The sequence below is a fragment of the Corvus hawaiiensis genome, chromosome 6 (genome assembly GCF_020740725.1).
Source record: "Corvus hawaiiensis isolate bCorHaw1 chromosome 6, bCorHaw1.pri.cur, whole genome shotgun sequence".
Classification (NCBI taxonomy): domain Eukaryota; kingdom Metazoa; phylum Chordata; class Aves; order Passeriformes; family Corvidae; genus Corvus; species Corvus hawaiiensis.
Window position 1 is genome coordinate 4578899 of NC_063218.1, and position 21897 is coordinate 4600795.

At 47.8% G+C, this 21897-nt stretch overlaps 1 protein-coding gene across 2 annotated transcripts in view; it reads right to left on the reverse strand.

Moving 5' to 3' along the window:
• Positions 1-1832: 1832 nt before the first annotated feature.
• The window catches only part of ARMH4 (armadillo like helical domain containing 4), a 53737-nt gene continuing 33672 nt past the window's right edge, over positions 1833-21897 (reverse strand). The window contains exons 6-8 of one of the 2 annotated variants that reach the window (XM_048307372.1): positions 6748-6779; positions 2796-2930; positions 1833-2602 (exon numbers count right to left, since the gene is read on the reverse strand). In XM_048307372.1, the coding sequence (XP_048163329.1) occupies positions 2534-2602; positions 2796-2930; positions 6748-6779 (236 nt within the window). In that variant the 3' untranslated portion in view covers positions 1833-2533. The remainder of the gene's footprint in view (positions 2603-2795; positions 2931-6747; positions 6780-21897) is intronic. The other variant, XM_048307373.1, reaches the window with a different exon arrangement.

The following is a 21897-nucleotide window of genomic DNA, read 5'->3' on the forward strand; positions in this document are numbered from 1 at the left end:
CACCTAAAAGAAAAGCCTTTACAGAGGTGATTTCCAGCAACCTGGAAAGAGGAAAAGTCATTCCACTTTGCAATCCCCACCATGCCTTGCCAGGAATAAATCATCAAAGAGCCTGAGGAACAACATTTCCCCATTCCCAATACTGCAAGACAGCCAGGAATGCTCACCTGGACTATTAACACCTCCCAAGCACCTCCAAGCTCTGAGAGACTTAGGAATGAGAAGGAAATAGAGAGAGATCAGTCTGGAAGGAAAACTTCATCTTAACATGGAGTGACCACTTACTATGTGAGAAAGATTTTGGATTTAATGGTGTATTGCCAGTCAGTGCCTGTTAAAGATTGGGGGGGCAAGGCAAAATCCTCCTGGCTGAAGTTTCAGGAACAAAAGTGGAAGAGATGCACGTGGAGCCCTGTCCAGGGAAGCCTCTCCTGGAGGGATTAGGATATGAAGACCTCCCCCATCACTGTCTCCCCAACCTGCTCCCCATGCACCCAGCAGGATGAATGGGTGAGGTACCACGCACAGCTGTTGGACTGGAAGACTGAGCATTAGGAGCAGCATTTTGAAACCAGGTTGTCCCACCTGTCCTTGTCCGGGTGACTCAGTGGGTGTCACAGGCTCACAGGAGAGTGCCTGGGCTCTGAAGAGCAGTGGTTGTTCAGAGCTGAACATCACATCTGATGACTTAATGTCCAGAGGGGGCCCTGACCCCCTCAAGAGAGAGCTCACCTCGGGAGGGTCTTCTGAATGTCCCTCTCTGCCTTGCAATCCTACTGACACTTCCACGAGACATTTGCTCACCATCCACCTTTCACCATCTGACAGGCCTTTCCACCTTCACAGGGAATGAAATCCTGCTCCTGCCCCTGCTCAAACTCTCCTCCCTCCCACTTCTCCAAAGGCTCAGTGGGATTTGATCTCAGCAGATGTGTGGTGTGCCCTTATTTTTCTGATCAGTTCTCCTCTGGCAACAGTCACTGCTCCTTGCATGAAGGATGATTCCCCACAGAACAGCGATTCCCACCTCAGAAACACGGATGTTCTGCATTTTAGATTGAAGTAATTCCACAATGGGAAGCAGAGGTCAATAGTGCAGCCCTTTTTCTGGCTATTTTGACAGCATTTCTGTGCAAAGCTACATTATTCTCCTCTGCTCAATGCCTTTGACACCTCAGGCACTGTCTCCCTCTGTACCCAGGGCTAACAGGGCACCTTCACAACCCCCTGCATCCATCTGTCCTATGAATTCACCTTTCTACCCATGGCCAGGGGTTCCCAGGGTGGTCACCTCACCCCCCACAGCTGACATCTCTCCAGCTCTTGCTGTTTTCCCACATTACCCACAAATCCATCTCTCAATTGTGACTGCCACCTGCTCCACAACCTTTAGTGCCTTTCTGTATTCCGTGGTCTGGAGACCAGTTGCCCAGGGAACCTGTGGATGCCCCATCCCTGGCAGTGTTCCAGGCCAGGTTAGATGGGGCTTGGAGCAACCTGGGATAAAGGAAGGTGTTGGGGTTGGAACCAGGTCCCTTGAAAGTCCCTTCCAACCCAAACCGTTCTGTGACTCTGTGAGACAAGACCCATCCAGATCCCCCAAGAATGCTGCTCATGCAGCTTTCAGGGGCTGAAAATGCAATTTTCCAGTGGGGTAAAGGGATACAGAGGCTCCACTCTCATCCCTATGGGAATGCAGCCTTGGAAAGAGAAGAACCTGGAACTAGTGTCCTTCCAACAGGAGGCAGAAGCTGGGGAAGTCTCTGACCTGCCTCTTCTCTCACCTCCTTGCACACTGACCAAAAGCCAAGAGATCCAGGCAAGACCACCCGTCAGTAGGTGAGCGCTGGTATTTATTGTGCTGTAACAGACAGTGCTGGTTCAAAATGGACAAGGAATTTGGTGGTGAAATCAAGTGCTGAGGCCATTCCTGTGTGTCTCCAAGCAGCGTGGAGCAGAGCTGAAGGAAGAAAGGGGTGAGAGTGGGGGCACCCAAGGGCAGAAATGTGCTTCAAACTGTATCAAGAGCCCTGTACATGGGCACTTCTCGAGCAGCCAGGGATACAGTTCAGGTTTACAACTCATTAATTAAGCAGAGCAGCTAATCTTAGCACTAATGAACTCTAGCTCAGGTAATGTGACATTTAAAATGAATTGGACAGAAGTCATTCACAGTAAAGATTTCCATTCCTGGGATGAGTGAGAGCTATTGTTATGATTAGATTACTGCCAGCCAGGACTAAAACAGTACAGCAGGGCAAGAGGAAAATAATCATCCATATGGATCAGCTCCAGCTGTGGCCCTGAATGAGGTGCCGGGGGCGAGTGTGAGATCTCCACTACTGTATCAAAACAAACATCACGGGTGGCACACGTAGAGCGTAGCATTGTCATTGGGCTGGGGACACCACCCCTGCCCGGGGCAGCCGAGGGAGCAGCGGCGCAGCAGAAAAGTTGCTTGTTCTTCTTCTCCCCCTCTCTCCCTCCCTCCTCTGAAAAGTCACAGGCTCTCCCAAGGGCACTGCAGTTCCACTCAAAATTCGTCTTCAGAGCTGTCGGCCAAGAGCATGACTCGGTCCTGCATGCTGTTAAACTCCCTCTGCTGGGGGAGGAAAACAAACGTCAGAGAGGTCCACGTGCAAAAGGGAACAAAATGCGAAGAGAATTTGGGTGCCCCCATCCCGTGACCGCGGTGTCCACGACACTCCAGCTCAGACAGACCCTACCCAGGCCGTGTCTGCTTTACAGCCAGAAGGGTTCACAGTTTCCACACCTTCCCCTGGCAGTTTCCATACCTTTCTTTTATGTCTCTTTGAGCCGTTTCTCCTCCGGCGATTCATAATCTTAATGCTGTAGAGTGCTCCCAGGATGAAGAGGGCTCCAGCTATTCCAACTCCCACAGGAACCAGCATCCCCGACATGTATCCTGCCTAAATGGAAAAGAGAGAAGCAGAGCAACACTCACAAAACCAACCTTTCAGAGTCACTTTCACCAGCCAAGGACTGCAACATATCCCAGTGGTGATTTCCTCAAGGTTCATTGGATTTGAGTGCCCATCACCTGGGTGCACAGGATGATTCCAGCTTCCAGGGCCTAAGCAAGCCCTGCTCCTGGACCAAGCTGGTCACCACCCCAGCTTTTTCTGACAGACAGCTACTGGTGACAGCTGAGACTCTGCAATGCTTGCTTGCCTTTAGGAGAGGGAATAATTTGGGTGAGTGCTGGGGTGAAGTTTCTGTCAATAGGGATGCAGGTGTGAAGGAAAACCTTGGCTGCCAAGGGCAGGTGATCTCGAGCCATTCCAAGGCCCCCTTAGCTATGTACTCAAAATCTTTGAGCCAAACACTTTGGCTTTGCATGGGAAGAGGTCTCTGGCATGACAGCAGGATGATGACACAGAGGGAGGGCACACACTGGCCTTAAGGGGAGCACAGCAAAAGTAAACTTAATTCAATCACTGTGATCTGTATGTTTGCACTGCCCATTAAAAAACTATAGACAGCATAACTAATCTAAAATTAATCTAAACACTTTAAATCCTTGGGAAAATATTCCCAAGTGCTTGTTATTTTATATTTTACTGCTTTAAATGAAAACAAACTTAAGTTTTAAAGTGCCAGATTGCTTCAGCGTCCTCAGCTAATTGGGGCTGGGGGGCTCAGTGTTGCAAGGGAGGCAGGTACAGCCTGGCTCCCCCCTCTGTAGCTCCACCTCCCCTCACACTGCAGCCAGAGTCCTCTGCTGTGCCACAACAGCTTCACCCTTGCCACTACACCCCCCAAAACAGATTTTATACCTGCCAAGGGACACAGGCACCAATTCTGAGGACTATCAGACAGCTCCTAGCAAGCCTCAGCCCATTGCTTACAACCACCTGTCTTCATCTGTGCTCTCAAAATACAGCACAGATCCACAGCACACACACCACAATTATTTCTCTTCCATGATCCACTGAGTGGGAGTAAAAATACAAAAGCTATTCAGGTGCATTGCCCTGCCTTTGTACACTTGCCTGGAAAATGAAAGTAACTGCTTTCACCTGGGGCAGACACAGTGCCAAGGAGGGCTGGTTTGCTCCCCCAAACCCCTCCAGATCCTACTCAGTGCTTTACGTAGTAACACCTCTGTGTCTGGACCCCAAAGCCTGAGGGATCTTCAGCTGCATAGTTCAGATTCCCTGAACACCCTCCCAGAAAACCCAGCCCTGTTCAGCTCAGGTGCTGGGAAGGGGCTGCATCCCTGAACCCAGCTCCTGAAAAAAGATATTAGTGAGGACACAGCCTTCAGCTGTGTCTCTGTGAGGCAATTAAGGTGCCTTAATTGGGTCACCTAATTAGTGCAGCGTGGGGTTTTCTATTTCTGGAACTTTGCTGCTGGCATGGACAGCAAGGGGAGACTGAAAATGGCTTTTAGCTGCTGCCCAGTTGAGTTTCCATGTCAGAATCACAATGAACTCCTCAGCCTGTCTGTGAGCCTTTATCACACCTGACCAGCCCATGGCCTTTTACAGGTTACCCCCAGCACCCAGATCAATGTTTTATACCCCAAAACCCTGTGATGTGATGCAAATCCAGCCCTTCTGTGTCTTGCAGCCCAACTTCTGAGGGCTTCTGCACCTGCTTGATAGAAAAACCCATTTCAAAGGCAGCTCCAAAGCCACTTTTTAACCCCTTTATGGGGAAAATGTTGCTTCTTCAGGGATGCTTTTGATACACCCTGTGCATGCCCATGACCTTCCTGGCCCTATTGGGCTTGGAGATAACAGCAAGAGAACTTGAGAGGAACGTCATGTCCACTATTTGCCACACCAAATGCAGCATTTGCACAGTGATTGCAGGAGACCAGACATAAATCTGTCCCTGATTCTGTGCTCCTGGTCCCACAGTGCTCACACCTGAGGGACAGGGAAGAACATCTCTCAGGGATAGGCCATTGTGTGCTGGAATCCCCTTCTGGATGGATGGATTGTAAAACAGGACAGGGGCAAATGAGAGGGGCATGTAAGACTGGTGCTGACAAACTCAGCCAGGAAGAGGAGGGAATGGGTGAACAGGTTTATTTGCAAGTAATTTGCTACACCAGCAATTGGTTGGGGGTGGGGGGAGTGGTTTTTTTGGGCTTTTCCAAGAGAAAATGTGAGCCAGGTGAAAGATCTGCCGTTCCCCTAAGGAGGGAGGTGGCTCAGGAGTGAGTCTCTCTTGTACCTCAGTTACACCAGTTGATCCTCAGTTACACCAGTGCTCGTGCTGGGCACTGCCCCACAGCCCAGGGTCTGCCTGCATGAGGTTCAGACTCTCCAGAGCTCTGTTGGAGACAGGAACACGCAGCCCCTCTGCAACAGGGAAGGACAGAGGTGGCCCACAAGGCAACAAGAGGAAAAAAGTGAGAGCTACAGCTTCAGTGAGAAGACACTGATGTCCCCAAGCTCGTGCTGTGCCACGTGCTGGCATGAGCAGGTGACCTGTGCATGCTGCAATCCCTCCAGGCACACAACCAGCCTCGGTGGCTGCTCTTTACCTTCGCTGGGAAAACCATTCTCTGTCCTTTCAGCATCTCCTCTGGATGAATCCCAGGCCAAGGAGCTCTGCTATGAGCAGAGCTTGTTCTAGACTTGCCTCCTTCCTAGTGCAGGCAGAAAGGCAACTCAGCAAGGGCTGGGCAGGAACCCACCTTAAACCCTCCTGCTCCCCACTCCTGGAAAACAGACACCCAAACCTCGTCTCTCTGCTTTGCCTAGATGGTAAAAGTGCTGCTGAAATTTGTTGAGGACCACGTGGGAAGGCTGGGCTGGTTGGGTGAGTCTGCCTGAGCTTAGAGATGTGTTTTCAGAGTTCACTATCACTCCTTGTGATGGTTTTTTTTTCTGCTGACTCTGATCCTGTTCAAGAATTTCCAATGCCTGTTGAGTCACAAAATGTTCTTGCTGTCACCTCATTTCCAGCTTCATGGCGCTGCTGTCAGCAACACAACACCTGGAAAGCTTCACAACCATTTCCAAATGTCAGTATTTGCTCCAGGGCAGCAGAATTTAAAAAGCCATCACTGCGTGTGGCTGGCACAACTCTTGATTCCATGGGCCAGCCCCCTGTGATGCCAGGGAGGAATGATCAGGGTCTGTTACCTTGTCAGTTTTCCTGTGTTTGATCATTTTCCTTCCAGGGATTTGCAGTACATGGAGGTAGGAAAGGTCTTATCCAGAGGTACTGGAAAGGCACACAGCCCCTCACCAGAGAGTAGCACCAGAACCTCTTGATTTGGATCCAGGAATGAGCTTAGCACTTAGAGAAAAGGGGTGGAACTAAGTTACTTACCCTGGGGTCCCTGGAAACATTCCAGGTCAGGTTGGACAGGGTCCTGAGCAACCTGATCCTGATCTGGTGGAAGTTATCCCTGCTCAGTGCAGAGGGGTTGAAAGGTCCCTTCCAACCACAACTATTCTATGGTAAGTTAAGGGGAAATAAAAAAAGTAACTTGGGTTGTCTGACAAGGTCATTTTCTGGCGTAGAGAAATCAATCAAACACCTCTGCCCTTCCTTCTGCCCTTAGTTACCACCCATCAGGGATGTATTGTGGATTCACACAACTATACACCAGCAGCATCTGGTTCATTTGCCTCCCAGAGAAAATTTTAAGCCCTTTCTCAACTGTCTGTGTAGAGATAAAGAACTGCACTGACAAGAACTTATTTATTCCTGCAAGTAAAAGTGGTTTTGCTTTGAAAGGAACTGAAACACTGAGCCTCCTACCTTATCTTTCAGCTTCTCCATCCAGCTTCTCACTGAAAAATAAGGAAAAATAGAAGCTGTAATCATGTTGCTTCTATTAATTAACAACAAATGATAGTGATAACATTAAAATAGACAGAAATTAACTTGACGAGCTGATAAGGCTTTACATTAGATTTCCTCTTTTCTCATTCATGAGAAAGAGCAAATGCAACAAATCAACACAAGAAACTCTTGGAGTGAGTTGGCAGGCAAGTAGCTCACCTTTGCCTGAGCAATTCACATCTCAGAGTGATTTAAAAAGGAAGATAAAAACCAGTATTTCAGGTTGTGGGTTTTTGATCATCACTTCTCATACACACACTGGGGTGTCTGACCAGGAGAAAACCTTACAGTGTAGTTATCCCCTTCCACTGGCCTCCTCCACATGGATATTCTTCCCTGTATTTGGTCTAGCCTGTAATGATGGCTAAAAATGTATTATTCACTGCCTTTTAGTCCCCTGCTTTTCTGGAGCAGCCACTGCCTGCTCTGGGAAGTCACTGGAGCACTGGGATAGCACTGGAGGTGCTAAATTACTAAACCAAGCAAATTTATACTGCCAGCACTGCGACTTTCTTCTCCTAACAGTTCAATAAATCCCGTGAAATATGACAGCTGAGAATTAAAATTCAGTAATGGCAGGTGCTTTGGGATGAAATATTCACTGGCCTCGAAGAACTGCAGGGGTTCAGCAGTGGGTGCAGGAGTCACTCACACCACAGGGCACTGGATGATGTGTCTGCACTGCACCAAGGGCAAAATGCCCACAGGGATCCACTAGGATTTTAACAAATTCCTGCTCATAGGTAGGAAGCAATAATCAGTTATATGTTGGTTTTTTCCGGGCTCAGCAACTGTGTTTTGTCAAGGATTCCCATCTCTCCAGGAGGACAGTGCTACAGGCACAAGGGGACTCTTGGATGCAGCAATGTCCTTCTGGGGGATATTTCTTCCAGGGCGCATTAAATCCCAAACATAACGCACAGTTTATGGATTTAGACCCAATTTCCAAGCTTGTTTTGTTCTAAAACATCCCTTCAAAGCTTGAATTAGCAGCATCAGAGTCTGCATGTGCACGTAGAGCACTCAGAGCACCCTTCTGAAAGGAGCCTTTCTGTGAGTGGGGAGGGGGCACAGGAGGGCCAGCAGCAAATGGCTATTTCATGTCTCACATGTAACACAAGTTCAAAGCGATTTGAACACTTCCTTTGAAGCATTAGCAACGTAACACCTTCCAAACAGAAGGATCCCAAATTACCTAAAGGTGAACACGTGTGAAAGAGGCACAGGTGCACTTATCTCTGACAGGGAGCTGAGGAAAAGGATGAGTTATCCAGGAGAGAGACACACACACAGCACTAGAAGAGGATAAGCGGTCTGGTTTTATCAACTCTTCCCACAATTAGCCCTGGCCTGCATAGGCTAAGCCATAAAAAACTCAATTTATGAAAGTGCCACCACCATCCTCCTCTGCCAGCCCAATCCTGCATGCCTTGGATGTCACTCCCAGTGGAATCCCAGAGAGGCAGGAAACCCATGGTTCCCCTGGCCTGGGCTTCCAGATGTGGCACTGCCAGGAGGAGTGGTGAGAGTGGCTCAGCCACACAGCTGCAGACCCATAGGGCTTGGGGACAGCGTCCCCCGTGCACACCTGGACAGCCACACGTGTACCCACTGTGTGTGCTCCGTGTGCTCAGCTGGCCCAGACTCCAGCTGAGCACAAAGCCTGTTCTTACATCTTGCACAGCAATGATATGGGATCAGTGAGCTCATCAATAGGCGACCCACTTTCCTGCAGCTGAACAACGGCAGCAATTAACTCCGGAGTATTCCTGCCAAGGCAGAGGCAGGGGCTGAGCTAAGAATATCCTATTACCTATTTTTAATGAACACAGGTTCTGGCTTTGTTCCCCTCTGCTCCACAAAACAACAGCAGCCTGCCTGCTGGGGCCCACCAACTCCATAGGACAAATCTTTATTTGCTATTGCACTTTTGTTTCTTATTAAACCCAGCCTTGTTTCCAGCCATGCAGAGCAGGTCAGGTGCCTTTGGGAATCAACCCAGGCCACAGGAAAAACAACCCAAGGTGATTTCTCCCTGACTAGGTGCCTCTCCAGGGGATGCTCTAATGCAGCCACAGACTCTGACCTCTGCTAGAGGAAAACAATGGCTCCAAATTAATGAGATTCAGGCAGCAGGAGGTCAGAAACCCTTCCATGTCCTGGCAGGACATGTCCTGCACCGGGAAAGAGCGGAGTGCAGAGCTGTCACAGCCAAGGTCCTGGACTCTGCAGCCTGTCAGGCTGGGCCAGGACAAGCCAAGGAGCACTGGATTACCAGGAATTACACTTCTCATGTCACCAATGCACAACACTGTTCTAACACCTGTGAGGAAATGACAAGCCACTGTGTCACCAAAACCAAGCTCTCGCTGCTCCAATGATTTACCCATCTGAGGACACCACAGGGTGCAGGTAGGAGAAAGAGCATTATTTCAAGTTAGAACTGATATCTATGCTAAGCAGCTACCATCAATTAATTCTGAGCTTCAGACTCTAATTATGCAACAGAATCCATAATTAATAGTCTGAACTTGGTCTTGGGAGAGGAGCATTGTGGCTGGAACCTTCCCATGAAAACACAGCTCTCCCCAAGAACACCAGGTGACTTGCCAATGAGGCCAAGCAAATAATTAGTAAGAAATACTCTAGTCCATGTATTTTTCATCATCTTCATTTTTCCTCCTTCTTTGATCACTGAATGTCCTGAAGAAATTACAAGAGTCTCTGGGTGTGAATTACTAACAAGTGTCTGCAGTGCTGGCTCATCTTCCACGACACTTTAAGGATGGTGACCGGTCCAAACTCTCTGCCTCAACTTAATTTTGATCCCTTGGTTTTGTGGGGAGCTAAGTAAGATAAGCATGGAGCACTTCTGCAAATTACATACATAATCTGACATGTCCTCAGTGATTTATATAATGTCTGCATCTCTGCAAATTAATTTTAAATAACATATAGCTTAAGATTAAGCCAGTCAGGAGCACAGAGGAGGAGCACGGTCGTCTGGCATTGGCCTCAGAGCGGGATGAATTCAGACAGTTACAGATGCAATGTGCTATTTTTAGTCAGTTTTACCCAGCTTTCCCCTTCAGAATGTGCAGCCAGCTATTCAGAAACTCTGGTGCCAGCTAAAGAAGAGAGGTTCATTTGCCAAGGTAAGCAGCAGCCTGTGGTGTCTGCCTGGTCCTTCCTTGGAGGGACCTGCCCCAAAGGGACAGTCACAATTCCCTGTGAGCAAAACCCTTCTGAAAGTTCAGGTTTTGGCAGATGCAGGCAGGAGGCTCAGGAAGGGACAGCAGGGGACATCTGAGGGTATATGGCACTGGATGCCCGAAATCAGAAGGTGCTCTGAGGTCTCCCCAGAGCCTTCTCTTCTGCAGGCTGAACACTCCCATCTCTCCCAGCCTGTCTCCAGCCCTCAGAGCATCTTTGTGGTTTCCTCTGGACTCGCTCAGGTCCAGGTCCTTTTTATGTTGAGGCCTTCACTCCTGATCTCCCTCCCTGCTGCTGTTCCAAGGACTGTCCATCCTCAGATAAGTTCTTTTACATTATCCAGGTCTCCTGTGCCCTCTTCTGTCCAGGCAGCTGCAGGGCACCGGGTGCCAGAGCCTGGCTCTGCCTTTCAGCCTCACCACAATGCACCATCAAATCTCTCATCAAAGGCTTTTCCCTGCTTCCCTCTCTACCCTCCTCTGAAATCAGGAGCACGAGTCCTCAGGGCCTCTTGCTTTGCCAACTTTTAGTAATCCTAATTGCCTAATTATCCACTCCAATGCAATGATAAAGCTGCTTAATAATTCTGTTCACTTCTCATTCATTCTCTCCCTTCCCAGATAAGAAAATGCAAAGACTTCTGGTGGAGATTTCAATCAATAATTCATGCCCTACTGCCATCAGTTCTGTCTCCTCCCTCCCCTCTTGGATGCCCTACTGCTTTGTCTTGTCACTTTGGTTTCATCTAATCAGCTTGTTTTAATCATGTCCTCTTTTTTAATCATCAGTTAAAGCAATTCTGTTTTTCCATGGCACGTTATCGCTCATCCCTGCAGATGTTGCCTGGTGTTCAAATCCAGCACTTACAGCTTCATTCCAGAACTCCATCTTGCTCCTGATGAAGGTTCATCCATCACCATTTCTTTTAATAACTCTCCACCACGACCACCAGACCAGTGGTGAAGATGTGGCACCCAGGCTCCTACACGCTCTCCAAAGGGCAGGGAAAAAGGAGGCTTTTATGGGTAAGAATTAACCTGGGGATGAGGCAACCTGCCCCAACCATTACACCTGCAATTCCTTAAATGAAATAGGCTGAGAGGGCAGCACCAAACCTCACTCTGGGAAATCAGAAGATAAGAGTCATGCTCTGAACGTGGAAATATTTTGACCTAACAGATACTATTAATTGCTTTTGCATCTGTCTGAGGTCAGAGACATCCCTATCTCAGGAGCCAGAGAAGCTGTTTAGCACAGATCTGCCATCGCCTTCTTCCCTAAGAAAGATCCATTCCCCTCTTCCACACCTGTCTGCTGCCCTGCTCTTCCCATTCCCCAGCATGACATGGCTGGGGTTTGCTGCTGCTTCTCACTGGGGCCAAAAACTCATTCCTATTCCTCATTCACAGAATCACAGAACGGTTTGGGTTGGAAGAGACCTTAAAGCCAATCCAGTTCCACTCCCTGCCATGGGCATGGACACCTTCCACCACCCCAGGTTGCTCCAAGCCCCATCCAACACTGTCAGGGATGGGGCAGCCACAGCTTCTCTGGGCAACCTGTGCCAGGCCCTCACCACCCTCACAGTCAAGGATTTTTTCCTGGTATCTAATCCAAAACTGCACTCTTTCAGCAAAGGAGAGCTGCTTAAAGTCTAAAAAATAAGGAAAAGATTGATTACTTTCAATCAGTCTGTACATACCAAGCCACCTGCCCTGTTCCATTACAGATTTCACCCCTTTCTTTTGCAGGTTGAACTTTTTTCCCAAATGAGACTTGTGAGAACAATTTTGCAGAAATGCTTCGTGCTTCATCTGCTCAGCTCTGACAACTTAATGGCACAAGGGTGCATCAGCTCCTTTCCCTTAAAAAAGCACAATTTTCAATTTACTTACTAGCATAAATAAATAATAAAGAAAATGGCATCGGGAAGGCAGCATATTTTTAATTCCAGAACAACTACACCTACCTGATGGGAATGCTGATGCATGAATTGCCCAACTCAAAAAGACTTGAACAGCTGGATAATCAAACAAATGTCAAACTGACAATTACCATTTATGTTTTCAGATAAAAATTTTGCTTGGGTGAACTTTGAATTAACCCAGTGAACTTTAACAGTTACCATGGCACTGCCTGTTCTCAGAACTGTACCATCCACACCCTTTTCCCTGTCTGTCCAGCTGCAACCCCAGCCTGGCTGCACACCTTCACCTTCTGCAACCTGCCCAAATCTCTTGGAAGGGAAATGGAGATGGGGAGACAACTCACCACACTCACCCAGAAAGTAGGAACTAAAACAGGCTTCCCAGCTCCTTCCCTGACCTTATAACCCCTTTGACACTCCTTTCCCCATGGCATTAGGTCTGGTTCCTCCTTTTCCTTTTCCCTTGCACTTTTTAAGCTGTTTTCCACTTTGATCTGCCCACAGTAAGTAGCCCCTTGCTGAAGCTGGCAAAGGTGCTGCCCTTCTGCCTCCGCATTCCTCTGTGAACTCATTTCTTCTGTGAGGCCTTCAAAACACATATTGACACCTACACACTATTTGTCTCTCCTTCAGTGGCCCCAGACAGGCACAAGATGTTAAAACCAAGCCAAGGTACCAACTCTCCCATTATCCTAAAAGGCATCAGTAGGACGTTGCTGTGAACTGGCTGTCACAATTTGTTGTGTGATTAAATATTTACTGGATCACACTGTGTTCAAAGGCTGTGTCTGCTCTGGGAGAGGAAATACAAGCTTTGTTCATGGAAATGGCAATGCCTCTGCTGGAGCACGTGTGGGAACAGCTTCTCCCTCACTCTGCCCTGGCACAGCTCCCGGAGCAACACGGGGACTTGCCAGCAGTGAGAATCCACCCTGCCTCAGCTCATGGGTCTTCTTGTCTGCTGAAAATGTTCACATTCACCAGTCTTCAGAGAATCACAGACGGGTTTGGGCTAAAGGGACCTTAAGACCCATCTGGTTCCAACCCCCTGCTGTGGGCAGGGACACCTCCCACTATCCCAGGTTGCTCCAAGCCCAATCCAACCTGGCCTTGAACACTGCCAGGGATGGGGCAGCCACAGCTTCTCTGGGCACCCTGTGCCAGGGCCTCAGCAGCCTCACAGCCAGGAATTCCTTCCCAATATCACGTCTATCCCTGCCCTCTGGCAGTGGGAAGCCATTCCCTCTTGTCCTGTCACTTTATGCCCATGTCCAAAGTCCCTCTCCAGCTCTCTTAGAGCCCCTTGAGGCTGTGGAAGGGGCTCTGAGGTCTCCCTGGAGGCTCCTCATCAAAGCTGTATCCTGCTGAAGATGAAAAATCTTTCTTTACTCATGAGCCTTGACTTTGCAGCTTTAATAACCTTTTTAAGGTGGCATTTGTGTGCTCTTTGTTTACATACCCACTATCCAAATAGAACTACAGAGAAGCAGCTGCTGAAGAGCCAGGTTCTATGAAAGAATGCTTTCCAGGCTTTTCCAGTGCTTTTTCCAGAGCACTGATATACCTCTTCCAGACTTTTTGCTAATCCCTGCACTCTCAGTTCTAAAATTTTGCCATACAATTATTTTTTTCTCAGAGGTCTCCAGTAAAAAATTTATTAATGGTTTATTCTTCCCATGATTCATCTGCTGGAGCAGGTGAACTTCTTCAGCCAAAATTTTCTTAAAAACCCTGGGGCAAGCACCGTGGAAAAATCGTGGTCCAAACAGTTAAAATTGGGTAAAGTTATCAAGAACTAGAATACAACAGAATATAAATCCAGCAAAATTTCATGATTGGCATGGCTTGTGCAGATTTACATGGCAATGCCTTGAGGGGAAACATTACCCTCAGCCAGCAAGTGCCATCAAGGCCAGGTTGGATGGGGCTTGGAGCAATCTGGGCTAGTGGAAGGTGTCCCTGCCCACCACCTTGCAGAGGGGTGTGAAGAGAGAGGGTCTTTGAAGTCATTTCCAACCCCAACCACTCTGTGATTCCATGATCTCAACCTCGCTGGCTGATTTTTGGAGAAGCTTTAAGGTGCACCGCGATCCTTAGTTTGCCATTTCCTGATTTACAGCGGCCGAGGATGCAGCCCTAGAAGAGAAATCCCTCCCCCTGTCAGCAGGCTCTGTGTTGTCCTTTCCATCTGCCCAGGTCCCCTCAGGGATCAGAGGAAACCAGCCCATCCAACACGGGCACGGAGCCGCTCGGAATCCGTCGGGAAGCTGTGCCACCCCATCCCACTGACAGAGCTGAGCTGCACAACCAGTGTGGGGATCTCCATCCTTACATCCAGCCAATATTTCAGCTCTTCCTGGCACCAAGTCCCCCTAAAATCACTGCTGGTTTTCAGGGATGACTGCAGGGTTTGAGCCTGTACATTTACAGGAAAAAGCACAAGATGGAACTCGGTCCCGTGCTACCTTTTAATGCCCATTTTACACCGAGCCTGTTTTCTGCTCCATAACCCAGCACCCTCTCCCATAGTCTGGCAAAGACAGATAGAGTTTTGCAAATTAAAACTAAATGCCAGGTTGCAGTGATGGGAGGAGTGGAAAAAGTGGAGAAGCTGCAGATGGAGAGCACCTCACGCATCCCTCTGCTCCAACAGCATCTCATTTCAGCTGGAGGACAGCAGCAAAACAGGGGTGCCTGTTACTTGATTAAATACCTTCCAAACCTCCAGCTGAAGCCACGTGATACCCCCCTATACTGAGAGGAGATGGTATTTCTCATTCAGCCCTCTCTAAATGCAAACCACAGAGATCTCCCTGCCCTCCTGACGGAGCCCATGGCCTTATCTCCTTTAAAGGATCAGCAGCTACACAGCAAAATTTCCTTTTGTGCTTCAGTTTACGTCTGATATTAATCAGGCTCGGAAAAGATTCTTGGTTTGCTTTCTTCCTTCCATAAAGAACAAAAGTAATTTTCAGAATCCTATTTCCTGGGGACACTGTATGAAGGATTTGCCTGCAGCAAGGGTTGAAATAGGGGATTTTCCATTTCTGTGTTTAAGAAAAAGGATATATTTTTCTTATTTCAAGTTTTGGCCTTTATTTCATCTGTCAAGATGCAGCACTCCCCATGAAATGACATAAAGATCAATAAAGGATTAAATGGTTGGAAACAAAAATGACGGAGTTGACCTTTGAAGGAAAAACCAGGTATTAGACTGTGTTTTCAGCAAACAATTATTCCAGTAATTAAACCACAAAGCCCTGAGCATCGATCAGATGCTAAAAATAAGATCTGATTATCACAGAGACTCATTTTCCTGCAAATACTTGGGAAGAGCAGCATTGTCCAGTGTTAGTCCCAAAAGGAAAATGAACTTGCTGATGTTTGCTAACAGGACAAGTCTGATCCCACATTCCCATTGCATCCAGAACTGAGCATCAATTCCCACTGTGATTCGATTCTCTTGTGATCAAACACCAAATGGGGACTTAAAGTTCCTGACACCCATTCCTGACTTCTTGTATAACTATGGACAAGTAAATTGATCTCTTAGTCCATTTTCCATCCTTACTATGGGAATATTAAACATAAAATAGATCATATCTAGTAGGTCCCTTGTGTTTCTTTTCCTTGTGTCAGAGCCTCTTCCTTCATGTTGTAATAGCCCCTACTGTAGCACCTCCATCTGTGTGGGATGTTCTGGGAGCTAAGACAGTACAAATACTAAATCACAGTAAAACAGGATTTTTTGGAAACAAATGTTCTTTAGGATGGCATTATTTTAAGCATCTTGTTCCAACCCCCTGCCATGGGCAGGGACACCTCCCACTATACCAGGTTGCTCCAAGCTCCATCCAAACTGACCTTGGACATTTCCAGAGATGGGGCAGCTTCTCTGGGCAACCTGTGCCAGGGCCTCCCCACCCTCACAGGGAAGAATTTCTTCCAAGTATTCCATTTAAACCTGCCCTCTTTCACTTTTCCCAAAACTATTCCCAACTACTTTTAATGTTCCAGCTATACCTATGGGAATGGGCCCTCAGAAAATCACAGAGGCAAAAAGAAATGAGCAAAGGGCAAAGCAAACCAAGTGAGGAGAGAACACAGATGCAGCAGGATCTTACAAGCTGCACAGAGATTTAGCAGTGTGCTTACACTCCCAGTGATTTATTCCTCTGTCTACAAATGGCTGAGTCAGTGGCAGATTTTATCCCCTAAAAAGCCAGAAAAACTCCAGGAATTACAGCAGTCCTTGAAGGGCGGGTCCCTGAGAAGGTCCCAGGAGAGCTGGGGACCGGCTGATGAGGCTCTGATCTCCAGGAAAGCGATGGCACAGAAACACTCCGTGCCTGGAAGTGAGGCAGACAGGGAGGTAATGGCACAGGGCACGGAGCCAAGGCGGTGGGAATGAGCCTTCCACTGCCTGCAATGCTCCTGGAATGAGCACTGCCACTCTCAGTCTGCAGCATGTGCAGTGGGGGAGGGAAGCACTCTGTGTTCACGTCCCTTGAAGTGATGTAAGAGAGGGCTCAGCCAGCAGCCAAGCGACAGCATCTGATGCATCAGGAAGTGTTACTACAGCACTGGCTGAAATAGAATATAAATCAGAGACATCACTCTCATCCTCCCAGGCTGCTTGGTGCCTACAGGAACCAGAGTGGCTGTGGGCAGTCACCCTTCCACTGGCATCAGGGTGATGGATCCATTCCCAGCAGAAATCGGCCCCTCCAGGGGACATGTGCTCACTCCCTGCTGCTGGCAGGCCCCACACAGAGTCTGACAGCTGCCGTAAAATGATTTCCCAGGGGAAAAGGCTCGGCTTGGGGAATATTTTGAGGTCATTTTGGAGTCACCTCTCAGGCAAAGGCTTTGGCCTCACTGTATGCTGTGCCCAACACTGGCAGCAGCCTGAACACCAGAGGAGCAGAGTGCCTGGGATGGGATGAAACCCAGCACTACAAGTCTCATTTTTTGACATTGTGACACCTTGAAGCTCTTTTCTGACTGGGGACTGACATTTCCATGGGACATTACACTCTTTGGTCTTTTGTCACACCAAGGCCTTCACAGGGATGTGGGCTCATCCCTTGCCAGTGGTATGGTGTCAGGTCAGATGTTGTGCAGCCTCCCTTGGTCAGAAACCTCTGCATTCTGATTTATAACTCCAGACACAAGAAAATGTGCAAGGGAAAAGGCAGCTTCTGGTGGAGCAGAGAATCATCACAGGATCACAGAGTCACAGAATGGTTTGGTTGGAAGGGAACAACCAAAAGGGACTTAAAGACCATCTTGTTCCAACGCTGCTGCCAAGGGCAGGGACGCCTTCCACTATCCCAGGTTGCTCCAAGCCCCATCCAAGCTGGCCTGGAACACTGCCAGGGATGGGGCAGCCACAGCTTCTCTGAACTGGGATAACTGGGACAAACCAGGAAATTTAGTGCCAACCAAAATGATGGCTCTGCTGTCTTTTGGGTTGTGAGAGTGATGAGAAGCAGATGCTGTCCAGAGGGATCTGGGCACCTGGAGCACTGCTGAGTGCTCTGGGAAAGTCACTTCATGTCTCTGAGTCCTGGCTCCCCAAATACAGAAGAGGGTTAATGGCATCAGCTGCCTTTGAGAAGCATCTTGTGCAAGACCTGTTCTGCACACAGAGCTGGATACCATGACTTGTAGACCCCTCCCTGGAGCTGCACAAGGGGGATAATTATTCAGTTCTTCTATTTCTAAACATGTCAGTGCTTCGCGAGCATTGGAAAATGATAATATCTTGTTTGCCATAAATGCGGTAATTATAGCTAAAACTCTTCATTTACATGGAAATGACAAACAACAAATTAAAATCAAGCATCTACAATTAGGGTAAAAGCCACGGCAATTTGTTATTCTTCGCAAGAAATCATTTTTCACATCATTTACTGGGAAGGAGGTCTCATTACATAATGATATTTAGCTCTTCAACTACTTTTCAGCCTCGCAGCTTTATTAATTGCACTCACAACAGTTCTCTAATATAAACAAGCATCTTCATCTGCTGGCTGGGAATCCAAACCTGACAGCACTGACAGGACATACTGCATCCAGCTCTGGGGTGTCCAACACAGGAGGGACATTGACCTGTTGGAGTGGGTCCAGAGGAGGCCACCAAAATGATCAGAGGGATGGAGCAGCTCTGCTGTGAGGAAAGGCTGAGAGAACTGGGATTGCTCAGCCTGGAAAAGAGAAAGCTTTGGGGTGACCTCATTGCAGCCTTTCAGTACCTAAAGGGAGCTGACAGCAAAGGTGGAGACTATTTACAAGGGCCTGGAGGGACAGGACACGGGGGAATGGCCTCAAACTGACAGAGAGCAGGGCTAAATTAGATATTTGGAAGAAATTCTTCCTTGTGAAGGTGGGGAAGCCCTGGGCCATGCTGCCCACAGAAGCTGTGGTTGCCCCATCCCTGGAAGTGTTCCAGGCCAGGTTGGATGGGCCTTGGAGCAACCTGGGATAGTGGGAGGTGTCCCTGCCCTTGGCAGGCAGTGGAACTGATGCTCTTCAGGCTCCCTTCCCACCAAAACCATTCTGTGATTCTCTGATTCTATTTACAGCCAAATGGAGACCCAAAGCCAGCAAAGAAAATGGAGGGAAAGTCTGCAAATATCTTTGGCACAGGTGTAATTCCATGGGTATTTCTCAGTAATAACGACCCAGACACCTGATGATTGCAATCAAACAAAAAGGTTTCACTGAGTCTATACTGGCTGAGGAGAAAGCAAGTTTGACAGACAAAAATTCTTGCAGGAGGCAGAATGTGACTTATGCTGGTCTATCCAAATGAAGGAGCTACAAATACATCAGGCAGACAAAAGGTGGAAAAGGCAGTTCCATTTTTAGCTTGCATGGGGGGAACTGGCTGGTTTCAAACACTTTAACAAAACTCTGAAGGGAAATGCTTTAAAGAAGAGGAACAATTTTGACTACTGGCTAAATGGGCAGCTTCAAGGTGTGGGCCATGGTAGGACCTGGATTCTTTTGTTCTGCCCTTCAAAAGAGCACAAGGCCAAATTCAACCCCCAGACAAGCAAACCTGGCTTCATGGGGCTGATGGTGCAGAACCATACTGGTGGGACTCAGCAGCAAACTGGAGCAGTGCCTGGCCATCACTTGGAGTCTGCAGCTCCTGGTTCCCCCTCAGATTTTATCTACACCTGAGACAGGTGCCCTGGCTTGACAGATTAAACACCAAACTAAGCACCAGCTCTACCTCCACATTCCTCTGGGCTTGTACCTCCAACCTAGGTCCTCATATACTAAGTCTGATTGCAGTGGAGAGGCTGTTCCAGGGGCTGCTGTGAAGCAAAACCTCTCTTTTCTCTGCAGCACCTATTAACAGTTACAGGTGAGGATTTGCAGACAAATTAATATCCCAAAATATTGCTGAAGTTTGCTGCCACCCACTGAACCTTATAAAATCACCATCACCTCTCAGACAAGTTCTGCACAGCCCTGCAGGTGAAAGGGTTAATTTATCCTCTGCTATCCACATTTCCCATTTATTTCACACATGGCACAGAGCACTGTTCCTGTGTGACTCCAGTCTCTGTGGGGTTTGCTGCTGCTGCCCCAAACACACACCCAGTGCTGTGGCATTCTCCCATCCCACTCCTTCCCCTCAGAAATGAATGGATCCAGAGTTTCTCCAGGAGGATTTAGATAATCTGTAACAATTTACTTACCCGGAAAGGGCATTACCCTGATTGGAACAGGTCAGAGCCCACTCTCTGATTAGGACAGGGATATGATGTGGCTGTCAGAAGATATTTTGAGTATCCCTGAGTGAACTCCTGATTTTGCTGCCATCATCTGTTCAAATAACGAAGAAACAATTTGATGCAAGAGAACCTTCACAACATTATCTGGATAAAGCCTCAGAGGTCAATCTGCTTCCGAAGCAGCAGCAAGTGTTTATGATCTAAATGCTGATGGCTACTTGGTACTGCCTGCTGTCTAAAGACCACCAAATGGGCCAGGAAATTTTCTGCTGGCTTGACAAGGGTGGTCTCAGTCCTCTAGGAAGACAAACTCTGAAGAGACAGACACAAAAAGAAGTCACTGACAAAACCTGAGGAAGAAATAAGCGGAGGACATTTTTTAAACTCATTTTTGTAGCGGCCTGATTGCACTGTGGTTTTAATGGAAAAGATATTTAGATTAGATGTCAGGAAGAAATTCTTGATCCTGAGGGTGGTGAGACACTGATAGAGCTTGACCAGAGAAGTTGTGGCTGCCCCACTTCTGGAATGTTCAAATCTAGGTTGGATGGGGCTTGGAGCAACCTGGTCTAGTGGAAGGTGTCCCTGCTCATGACAGGGTGTAGAAATGTGATAAGAGTCTATGATTCACTGTGAACTGCTCTTACCTTAGCTGCAGGACTAACAAATATTAGTAAGGAAAGAGGCTGGGGTTGTCAAAATCACCCCTTAGTCTTCTAAATAAGTAGCAGCAATTTTTTTGTTTTGAACTGCAAATATTCTGCACAGGGAATTCCCAGGGGAAAGGCTGCCTTTCCTACAGCACAAACAAAACCTCTACCACCTGAAATCTGAAATTCTTTGTAGGTACAGAAAACAATGAAACTGCAGAGCACTTCTGAAATTTAGTCCTAAACATGAAAAATAATTTACTGGCCTTACCCTATTATATTGTGAATCAGTTGACAGATTTGGGCAATAACTGATCTGGGCTAGTTACAGGTTTGATTGACAGACCCAAAGAAGTGTTGACTCAAACCAGCTCATCACAACATCCTGATTTATCAATCTCTCCAGACTGAGAAATGCTATTTGTCCACATTTACTTGAACCCAAAGGGATACAGGAGCTGAAGTCTCATCTTTAAAGTCCATTTCAAAGAGATAAACAGATCTACCAAAACCAAAGGAGCAACAACCCATGCATTTCCATTTGAGCTGCTGGACCCTTAACCAGCTTTGGGAATCCAGAGGTAATTAATGCATTCAGGAAAATTTCCATTTGGTATCTGGGAACAGCAAGCAAGACCCTGAGAAGCTGAGCAAAGCCAACCTGGTGCCTTGCTGGAAATGCCATGACTTTCTGTGCTATTGCACCAGCTTTTCTGCCTTTAAGACTGAGAAGCAAGAGGGAAATTAACTCAGTCCGACAGTGACAGCAACTGCAGGGCAGCCTGGCCACAAAATAAAACATGCAAATTCCTCACCCAGGCAAGGGGATGAGACAGACTTACACTGATGTCTGCACTCAGCTGCCTGTCTTTGGTCCCTCAGCTAAATTATCAACAAGGTCACACCTCTGACTTCAGTATAAAAATGTTTTATGTGGAGCCCAGTGAATCTGAAAGACACTGAAAGTGCTTTGGAAGGTCCCTTCCCTTCCTGAGTCACAGCTCCCTGCCAGTCTGCAAAACCAGACAGTTTTGGGGTTTTCTGTCCCTGGCACGTGGTTAAGGGCTGTAGGGGGAACCTTGTACCGAAGGAATAAAATAGAAGGATGGTTGTACTGGATCATCTGAGCCTCACACCCCATCTCTGAAGGCAGATGCTCACAGGGAAGGGCAAACACAGAGCTGATACTTCCCTTCCTCCCTCTCCAGCCTGCACCAAGTCACTGCTGATCCAGGGGCCACAGCTTCCCACTTTATCAGGCTTCAGTACAGATTTGTGTCCCAGCAACTGTGACCATTTAATGAGCAAAACGTAACACAGAAGGAAGAGACTGTATTTCTTGTTAATTTCTATTATTGTGAGAGCTGAAAGGCCACCTGAGATCACACACACATGTGATAGGTGTTCTACAAACCTGCAAAGAAGAGTCAGTATCTGCCCAAAAGAACCTAAAAGAATGAACCCCCACAGAGCATTGGAATTGTCCCATCTATGAACACCAGGACTCAGGCACGGGATGGGGAAG